General features: G+C 42.8%; 1 protein-coding gene across 3 annotated transcripts in view; it reads left to right on the forward strand.

Annotated features, from left to right (window-relative positions):
- Window positions 1–9,132, forward strand: part of KIF25 (kinesin family member 25) — a 40,926-nt gene extending 31,794 nt beyond the window's left edge. For all 3 annotated transcript variants that reach the window (XM_033144203.1, XM_033144201.1, XM_033144202.1), the window contains 4 exons: window positions 976–1,130; window positions 2,978–3,181; window positions 6,930–7,085; window positions 8,853–9,132. In XM_033144203.1, the coding sequence (XP_033000094.1) occupies window positions 976–1,130; window positions 2,978–3,181; window positions 6,930–7,085; window positions 8,853–9,010 (673 nt within the window). In that variant the 3' untranslated portion in view covers window positions 9,011–9,132. The remainder of the gene's footprint in view (window positions 1–975; window positions 1,131–2,977; window positions 3,182–6,929; window positions 7,086–8,852) is intronic.
- The last annotated feature ends 1,474 nt before the right edge of the window (window positions 9,133–10,606 follow it).

Below are 10,606 nucleotides of genomic sequence, written 5' to 3' on the forward strand. Positions count from 1 at the left end.
ATATGAATAGCCAAGTCTCACTACATAGGAAAAATTAGTTTAGAAAACAAATCTAACTAGGGAGAAGTCAGAAAAAAGTGATGAGAAAAATCTGGCCAGTTTTATTTGGGTTGGCATCCATGTCAGAAGAGTGATGCTCTCTCCAGATTGAGATGCTGGTTTGTAGCTGGCAACACATCATACAATATTATCTTTTTTTAACAGCCGACAGTCTCCATATAATTAGGTTGATCCACAATTCCTGTTAAACCCTACATTTCAGTTGGAGGTGCTATGCATAATTCAAAGCAGGGAGGAAACAAGATGAACCATGCACTGCAATTGTTTTTGCACGTTTAGCGACGTCTGTTTCACTTTTAATCTCTCTCTGTGCCAGGTTCCCAGGACGAACAAAAATCCTGAAATTTCTTTTGAATACATTCATTCATTCATTCATTCATTCACCTTAGATGCAGAAATGGTTTTTTGCATGGCATGTGCTTCCTTTTGAGCTTCTCAAATCTGGATTTCCTCATCCTGATCCTGGTTAAATTAAATGAATACTGTTGCAGGAATGTGCTCAGAATTTGTGTTGCAAAAGATGGTTCCACTGTTATTACCGTAATCTAAATTACAGTTCTACAAAACTATAGTGTCTTGATGGACAATGAAAATATTCAAGATTGACACCTAAAACTGTCAAAATGTTATTCATAGTTACCCAGATGTTGTTTATCATTGACCGTGATTGTTACAATTTAAATCAAAGCATCAAGGTATAAAATTGACCCCTGCATCTTAATAAATTTTACAAATTTTACAAATGCACCATATAAAACATGCAGTTTTAGTACAGATGCTTTAGGTGGTGGTGGGGAAATGGAATTAATATTGAGAACAGGACAATATGAGACCCCTGGGAAAATGAGCAGATCTGTACTCATGCTTAAATTACAGCATTTTTTAAAATCCTGCTAAAATGTTTTGTTTTGTAAGGCCTGTTGAAGATGCTGTGGAGTTTTTGGAACTAGTTAATAAGGGCTTACAACTGAGAGTCAAACATCCGACACTTGTCCACGCTCATTCCTCTCGTTCTCATCTTGTGATAACCTTGACAGTAACCACAAAGGCTGACTCAGAGGATAACTTGGGTGAGTTGCCTGTTTCTAGAATACCTCTAGGATTGCCATGAAATCTACTACCCATGCAAAGTATTTATTTTGCTTTTACTTCCTAACCTTTAAACCAGATCAGAAATATAATTGGCTAGTCTGCTTCAATGCTGACAATGAATTCCAGGTTGAAACTCGCTGCAACCATTTCCTATTATTTAAATTCAAGCTGGAGAAAAACCTGACAGCCACTGGCTACGAGAAATTCTGGGACTAACATGTGGGTGCTCCTTCCGAGCTATACATCTCCTGTATAGTGTACATCTCCTGACACCTTCTTTTCCAGTTTTGAGTTAGGTTTATTAAATTTATGTCCCTCCTGTTCTAGTCAAAGACAGCTCATTTCTATAGACTTACATCATAAAAATGAAACTATAATAAAATAATATTATAAACTGTTATAATAAAATGCCACCCCCCCCAAAAAAAAAATACCTGAGTGTCATGGACTGGCTAGAGGCAGAGGAGTGGTGGGAGGTATCAGCTGGGGAACCCCCAGGGAGGTAAAGTTCAGATCCAGGGGATTGGTGATGTGATTGTGATGAGTGGTCAGAGGGAGACGAGGGGGAAGACTGGGAGGAAGAGGTGTCAGAAGCTGAAGAGGTAACAGGGTTTAGTGAGCAGGAAGAGGCTGGGGCAGAGAGCCATCCAGAATCAGAGGCAGGGAAAGGGGGAGGGGGGCAGAAAATAGAGAGCAGGCAGGCTGCTGAAGCCAAGGAGTCTCCCCCTCCTGCTGCAACCAGCTCCTCTCCTCCCCAGTCCCCCAGAACACATAGAGCAGGCACGTCCAACTGGTAGATCACTGAACATCTGGGGTAGATCATTGGTAGATCACTGGCTCCCCCCCAAAGAAGCTCAACAACTTTGCCCCCCCCTAAAAAAAGCTCAACATTTTAGCCCTGCATCCCCCCCAAAACAGGACCTTCCTTCCTAAAAAAAAAAAGAAGCCCAACAACTTTGACCTGAACCCCCCCCCCAAAGGGTGTAGATCACTGCTAGTTTTTAACTCTGTGAGTAGATCGCAGTCTCTTGGGAGTTGGCCACCCCGATATAGAGGAATGAACAACAAGAGACTAGACAAAGGATCCTGAGATTGCTTGGGAAGGACCCAGGAAAGGAGGAGTCTTAGGGAGCGGTGGGAAGATGGAGGCCTCCAGTCCTAGCAACTGTCTCATTGGGGCAAGACCTACTGGGAAAAGTTGCTGTGATCACTAGGCCTTCACAGTTTTGGTTTCTTTGAATAAAGAGTTAACTTCACTGGCACTGGTGTTTTTTTTTATTGCTGACCTACTCCTGACTCCGGATCCTGACACTGAGCGAAAGCTAGCAAAACTATCCATGTTACTAACAGACAAAGTACATAAAGACTGAAAAGTTGTTAAAGTTCTCATAACCTGTCAACATGGGCTCACCTGAGATGTTCACAATGGAGAAGGCTTTGATGCATTCTTCTCCATCAATGCTATATCCTACAGTAAGTGAATTCTTAAGCAAGGCTAATACTGCTGATGCTGGTTATGAGTCTTTCAATGCTGTGGGATTGCCATTATCTGGAGAAGAAGTCATAAAAATGAGCAATTGCATCTGGTTTTTTGAGTAGTGGATGCAATTCCCTACACATCCTTGATACATCTCTATGCTAGCAGAACAGTGTATAATCAGAGCCCAGCAACTGTGTAATAACCACTTGAAAATTATTTGATCCACCCTTAGTCTTAACCCAGAAACTGAACTAAACAGATTTCCCACTCCTCCTGCATGTCTTACTTCACTTCTGTGGGGTCAGAAATAATTTTTTCTCATTATTTTTTATTTCCTTCACCCAGCAACTCCCTGGGCAGGTGACCGTTCTAGTCCAAAGATGGGTAGAAAACATTTCCTCACTTCTCCTTGCTCAGTGAAAGATGACAAGCCCTCCTTTCCTTCTAGAGCTTCTTCTCCGATGCTGTTTTTCAATGAATCTACAGAAAAACTTAAGCGAATGAGAACAAAACTGCAGCTGGTGGATTTGGCTGGCAGTGAATGTGCTGGTAAAGTAACCTTTGGAACAAAACATATTCACGCTTGTGGAGGTGGAAACCCACTTTGGGATCGGTTTGCATTGAGTAAATTTAGCTAGTGCATGTAGAAGCTGTGGACATGTTCCGCTCCAAGGACCACATCAGAAATGGATCTGGTTAAACTGTTAATGTCAGGACCGTGTGCCTGTTGAGTGTGGACTGGTTACTTGAGATCCATAAAGTGCTTAGCCTGCAAAGAACAGCTACAGAGCTCCCAAGTGGGGCTCCTAAACTTTATTGACATACATTCAAGGTTTTATTTAGTTACAATATTTCTGATCTTTTGCTAAATTACCGTTGTGTTTTGATGCGTTGCTTATCACACCAGAGTCATCCATTTGCCTTTTAACTCCCCCTCTTCCATTTTTCCTAGAATCCACTGATGCATAGCAATGAAACACCTCTTTCCCAATCTTGAAAAGCTGCTCTGGGTAGAGGCCCTAGTACTAAATATTCCTCGAGTGCTCACCACCCTTCATAAATTGAGTATTTAGTAATTTACCAAATACTAGTGACGTGTTGCATGACAATTTGTAGCAGTTTCCATCTCTAGAGTCTAGAGGAAGTGTTTTGTATTCAAACCATGGAGGGGGAAATACTCCATTTTTAGGTGGATTCTGCCCTCTCCATGGACTTCAAAGCGTCTTTTGAAGCTTTGCCCCCAACACCAATAAGCAAATTGGCACTGAAATCACATATTCAGAAGATGTTGCTCTTGTTGTTGTTCAGTCGTTCAGTCGTGTCCGACTCTTCGTGACCCCATGGACCAGAGCACGCCAGGCACGCCTATCCTTCACTGCCTCTCGCAGTTTGGCCAAACTCATGTTAGTAGCTTCGAGAACACTGTCCAACCATCTCATCTTCTGTCGTCCCCTTCTCCTTGTGCCCTCCATCTTTCCCAGCATCAGGGTCTTTTCCAGGGAGTCTTCTCTTCTCATGAGGTGGCCAAAGTCCTGGAGCCTCAACTTCAGGATCTGTCCTTCTAGTGAGTACTCAGGGCTGATTTCTTTGAGAATGGATAGGTTTGATCTTCTTGTAGTCCATGGGACTCTCAAGAGTCTCCTCCAGCACCATAATTCAAAAGCATCAATTCTACGGCGATCAGCCTTCTTTATGGTCCAGCTCTCACTTCCGTACATTACTACTGGGAAAACCATAGCTTTAACTATACGGACCTTTGTCGGCAAGGTGATGTCTTTGCTTTTTAAGATGCTGTCTAGGTTTGTCATTGCTTTTCTCCCAAGAAGCAGGCGTCTTCTAATTTCGTGACTGCTGTCACCATCTGCAGTGATCATGGAACCCAAGAAAGTGAAATATCTCACTGCCTCCATTTCTTCTCCTTCTATTTGCCAGGAGGTGATGGGACCAGTGGCCATGATCTTAGTTTTTTTGATGTTGAGCTTCAGACCATATTTTGCGCTCAACTGACAGGTGTTAGTCACCTGGTATCATTATGGCATCAGGTGATGGGTGCAAGCACGCACCTGTCAAATTTGATCATCGGGGCAGATAAGTATCTGGGCCAAAGTCAGATTCCGTTCCCAACCCCTGCAATACAATGAGCTTTCTTGGTTAGTTTTGGAGCAAAGTGGCATTTACTTTGTCCATTAGCAATAATGTACACCATATACTGTAATACCAGCAGAGCTGTGGGCCACTCTTTGAATCGAGATTCTGCAGGCATCCTCACTTTTGACTTTCAGACATCTCTCAAAAACCTTTTAGTGCCAAGAGGCCCTAGCAGTTGTTGTTGTTGTTGTTGTTGTTTAAAAAAGAGTAGCCATTAATTTTAATTATTGATCTGTATTGCACTGTATTGTTGTTTTGCCTAAATTTAAGGCCTAGCTCCTGACCGTCACTGATCTTGGAGCATAAGCAAAGGGGGCACTCGGTACCATAGCTGTTAAGAGGGGCCTGAATTCCCCAGTTCCTCTCCTACCTTGATACAGAGTCACAGTTCAGCACCAAGTTTGTTCAGGCTGCTGCTTAATAGGTATTACCTTCCTGGTGCTAAACCACCTAGGAATGCCTGCAATTTAAAGCACACAAATGGTTTAAATACATCAAATATTTGTCCAGATCAACATAATTCAGTGTGGCTTCTTCAGCCTCCTTATGAAAAACAATACCAGGAGGGATGTTGATGCATCCTGTAAGTAATTTCCTGTTTTCTTTGGCTCCCCCCCCCCGTGCTTTCTTCCTCTTCAAACGCAGTCCTTTCAGAAACCTGATTATTTATTTCCTAAAGGACAAGCTTCCTTACCAAGAAAAGCCACTCAGTCAAATGCAACATTCCAGAAATAATGTTTTGAAAACTGAACCTATGTTATGAAAGAGCTCTTTACGTTGCTGCCAAGAGTTCTTTTCCCTGGTCACTGGTCACATTAAAAAAACAACAACCAACTATTAAAAGATACACATTTTATTTGTTGTGGGTGTTAAAGCTTTCTTCTACTCCCCCCCCCCCTTTAGCCAATATACAGTTGAGCAATCCTGTGATGTTTCCACTGCTTCTTGAGGGCAACCATTTGCTGGTCTGTTCTTTTGAAAGACCAGATCTCCAGGTGGCACCACTCAGCATCATTAGTGAACTGCAGTGATTATTGCCAATTTGTCTCAGCTAATGTTTTACATAACAAATAGGTTAACACCACAATCCTAAGCATGTTTATTCAAAATTAAATCCATCTGTGTTCAGTGGGACTCACTCCCAAGTATATGGGTTTAGAATTGTAGCCTAAACTCTAGTCAATTTCCGGAATGCATTGTTTTGCTTCGATAAAGTCAATTATACTACATCAGCTTTTCCATTTAGACTATTTAATTTTAATGTGTCATCGTCGTCAACTTGTGAGACTGGTATACAGTGGACGCTCAGGTTGCAAACGCGATCCGTGCGGGAGGCGCATTCGCAACCCGCACCGCTGCATCTGTACACACGCGTGACGCAGTTTGGTGCATGCGCAAAGCGCAATTTAGCGCTTCTGCACATGCTCGAACACCAAAACCCGGAAGTAACCCGTTCCGTTACTTCTGGGTTTGGTGCGGTGCGCAACCCGAAATCACACATCCTGAACCAGCCGTAACCCGAGGTATGACTGTATGTGTCTTATCAGAGTCAACATTGGCTTATTATTTATTTAAGATGTATACATGATGCTTTTCAGGTGAATATCACAAGGCGACTTATAAAAAGGGGTTTTAAAATATTAATTGAAACTGCATAGTAAAACAACAAAAAAATGCAATGACTACAAAAGCTTTTTTTAAAAAAGAAGAAGGGGAAGTTTATTAATTTGTGATGTATTTTTTGAAAGCTAGATCTCCTCCTTCAATGGGGGAGTGAAAGACCTCAGCAGAAACACTATAAGTTAGATGGTGAACTGCTCTCTAAGCTTGTCTGTCTTTTCTTTCCTCATCTGTAATTCCTCACTTCAGGGAAAATGGTCCTCAGGTATCCCTGTAGGTTGTGGGAGGGAGAGGTCAATTCAGCTGGAACAGGTTTTGTTTTATTTTAAGTCAGTTTGTCCCATGTCGTCATTGCCAACTTTCACCCCTTGTGAATGTATTAAAATAAAATAAAGCTGACCTGGTAGAATCACTTCAAAAAGTAATGAGAACTGAACCTCTGTATGAGAAGTGTACTGTATATCCAGGTGTCTGGAAGCATGGAGTTGTGTTTGTTCTCACTGCTCTGTTTTCTTTTCCTGTGCACTAGGCATGTCTGGTGTGACTGGGTCAGTCCTGAGAGAGACATCCTTCATTAACCGCAGCTTGTCTGCTTTGGCCGATGTGCTTGGAGCCATATCAGAACAGCGCTCTCATGTGCCATATCGAAACAGCAAACTTACCCATTTACTTCAGGATTCCATAGGTGAGGAGAGCCCTTGCTTTAATAACTTGTGCATTCATCCTTCCTTCCATTCAGTTTGGAATTCATCTGTGTGAGATATTTCTCACCTTGATCTTAAATTCGAGAAACCCAGATGGTGATAAAACAGGATGCTGAGTCAGAAGTCTTCTGGCTTTGGGGTGTGCTTTCCCCCCTGCTCAGGCATGACTCTTCAAACTTTGGCAGCTATTCACCGGGTAAAGATTTGTCTACCACTGCATTGCAATGATGAGAAAAGCTGCACCTGTTGAAGGTTTACCTGTTTGGTAGCTACTAAAGACATGGAAGCCTCTCCCCACATGCCAAAAATTAGCATAGGCATATATTATTTGGCTGTTTCTTTATCTTGTGCATAAGCCCTTAATTAGGCCAAATAACTTGATTCTGGCATTCAGAAACATTAAACAATATAGTATGAAGTGAGAAAAGGACTGAAGTAACTATACTCAGGTTGAAACAAGCCCAAAACAGTGCTTGTGTGAACTGAGATGTGCATTCATTACTAGGCATACATGTTTTTCTATTCTGCTCCTGGAAAATGTGAAATTATGAATAAATTTATAATTTCATGAGGTAAGAACACAATGAAAAGTGTCCTCTCAAATTTAAAATGTGATTATCAGGAAACCTGGGTTCACTCATACTTTCGAAAGAGTGTCGCCTTTGGCATGTTCCTTAAATCCAGCAAAGTTTTTCATTTAACTTTATACTTAAGCTGCTATTTCCCCTCCCCACACCATTTGTGGGACCAGCCTTATTAAAAGACACAACCCTGCAATTTCCACTAGGTCTACGGCTTCCATTACTAGGCCCCTGGAATTCAATCTTTGCACTCTGATTCTGAGGTGTACAATTTTCTCACAAACCTTACTACCTCTTCTACCAACATTCCCCCGCAGATGCAGAAAGCTACAAATACAGTCATATAGATATGAAAGAGCTGCCTTTATTTCTGCATACACTAATATTGTTCTGACCCTGAAATCTTCTTCCTCGAATGCAGTCATTTTCTGTGTATGCCATTGTGGCTGGACTGCTAGCCATTTCAGTCATCTTCCAGCTAGAAACACGGCTCTGCTGTCTATCTTTGGGGAAACTTGCACTCCTGCAAATTTTATGGAATGACCCCCCACATAAAAAGAAAAGGGTGGGTATACTTCTTACATTGGGATTCACATAGATAATCATGCCACAGTTAGATTATGGCCTTGCACAGCAGCTTATTTTAAAATATTGTTTATTTAGCCCTTCCAACCCTACCCTAAATAAATGCTTTGCCTTGTGAAATGGACAAGATCCACTCTGGTTTAAAAAGGTAAAGGACCTCTGACAGTTAAGTCCAGTTGCAGATGACTCTGGGGTTGCAGCGCTCATCTCGCTTTACAGGCCGAGGGAGCTGGTGTTTGTCCGCAGACAGTTTTTCCGGGTCATGTGGCCAGCATGACTAAGCTGCTTCTGGTGCAATGGAACACCGAAACCAGAGCAGCACACGGAAACAGTTTACCTTCCTGCTGGAGCGGTACCTATTTATCTACTTGCACTTTTGTGGCGTGCTTTCGAACTGCTAGGTTGGCAGCAGCTGGGACCAAGCAACAGGAGCTCACCCCATCATGGGGATTCAAACTGCCCACCTTCTGATCGGCAAGCCCTGCGCTCAGTGGTTTAGACCTTCCTCCCCCGGTCTGGTTAGCATTTTGTAATTTATTGAAAAAAATCTGTGAATATGTATGTCTTATTTGTTCTTCTTAGGGGGCGATGCAAAGTTGCTGGTGGTGCTGTGTGTCTCCCCCAGCCAAAAGTATATCACGGAGTCACTGCAAACCCTGGGGTTCGGATCTCGCGCACGGCAAGTTCAGAGAGGGCATGCAAAGAAAAGAAACCAACCAGCGCTGAGCAAGTCCAAATAAGAAACACAACTCCTGTGGATTGAAGCATTATTAATGAGTTCCTCAGACTGAAATGTATCTTGTTGTCATAAAGCTGAAAACTGCCAGTTAAAATAAGCACTCCATATTGGCAAGCCCTAAAATTGCTTGGCAGTGTGTCTTTGTTCCAAGAATAATTGCATGAATTAACAAACAGCTACCACTAAGGGTAGATGAGCATGTCTATCATTCCTTTTTTTGGGAGAACAGTGGGATGATAATGTTTTACAAGGCAAATCAATTTGGAATAGCAAAACAAGGGCAGACCCCCCCCCCAGCTGAAATCCCTGTTACTTAGTTCTGCTAGCTAACAAAGCAGAACGACAGGCAAATGCCAGACACATTGCGGTGCACAGTGGGTGGCATCTACCATGAAGAATTTAATCAAGCTAGCTGCTACAACCCCTAGATCTCTTTCCTGGTCAGTCACTTCCTGTTTGGACCCCAAATGTACAGTATATATGTGAAGTTAGGGTTTTTTGTCCCTGTGTACAACACTTGACAATTGCTTATGCTGAATCACACCTGCCATTCTAATTACAATTCACCCAGGTTGGAGATATCCTTTTGGAGCTCCTCACAATCTCTTTTTGTTTTAACCACCCCAAACAGTTTGATATTCTCAGCAAACTTGGCTACTTCACTGCTCCCTGCCAACCCAAGTAAGGAAATCTTGCCATGTACCGTATTTTCCGGCGTATAAGATGACTGGGCGTATAAGACGACCCCCAACTTTTCCAGTTAAAATATAGAGTTTGAGATATACTCGACCGCAGGTTCTCCACCCGGCGTATAAGACGACCCCCGACTTTTGAGAAGATTTTCCTGGATTAAAAAGTAGTCTTATACACCAGAATATACAGTAATTTCCATTGGCAGTGAGCACAAGGGAGTAAACATTTGCTTGGATATTTTTTTATTAAGGAGAAAACAGGTAATTAAAATTTAGCTTCAGAAGAGAGAATAATCCTGCTCAGAGCTTTACAACATATCAGGGTCTCAAGTGATATTTTTTTAAAAAAAATATTTTGGTCACAAAATAAATTGGCTGTAATTTCCTCATGTCTAATTTCCTTAATCTGATTTAAGGATACTATGAACTCTTGGATATTAAGGACATTGTTGCTGAGTTGCCACAAGGGATGAGGAAACTCAGGCCCCTCCAGACCTTGCTCTATGACCTCTGGGAGGCTTCCCAGGTCATGTTTTTTGTTTGTTTGCTTGCTTGCTTCCCTGCTTAAATTTCTATCCTGCCCTTCTTCCAATATAAAAACACAAAAATACATAACATAGTAGTCAGCAAAAACAGTAACACCCACACCACCTTTTAGTGGGTGGGTGGGTGCAGGGCCGTCTTAGAGGGATTGGCCGCCGTGGCGCGGCGATCCCTCGGTGCCCCCGGCGTGCCGTCTCTCCGCCCGCCTCCCTCCCGTGCTGGCTGCCCCTCAGGAGGGGGTTGGGCGAGCGAGGGATGAGGGGTGTGGCGATGGAGCGGCATGGGGCTTTGCGCGCCCTTCCAGCACTCCAGCTGGGGCTCCAGGAGGGAAGGGCGGCTGGTTTTCAGCCTGCCCGTGGGGC

Source organism: Lacerta agilis, chromosome 3 (genome assembly GCF_009819535.1).
Source record: "Lacerta agilis isolate rLacAgi1 chromosome 3, rLacAgi1.pri, whole genome shotgun sequence".
Lineage (NCBI taxonomy): Eukaryota > Metazoa > Chordata > Lepidosauria > Squamata > Lacertidae > Lacerta > Lacerta agilis.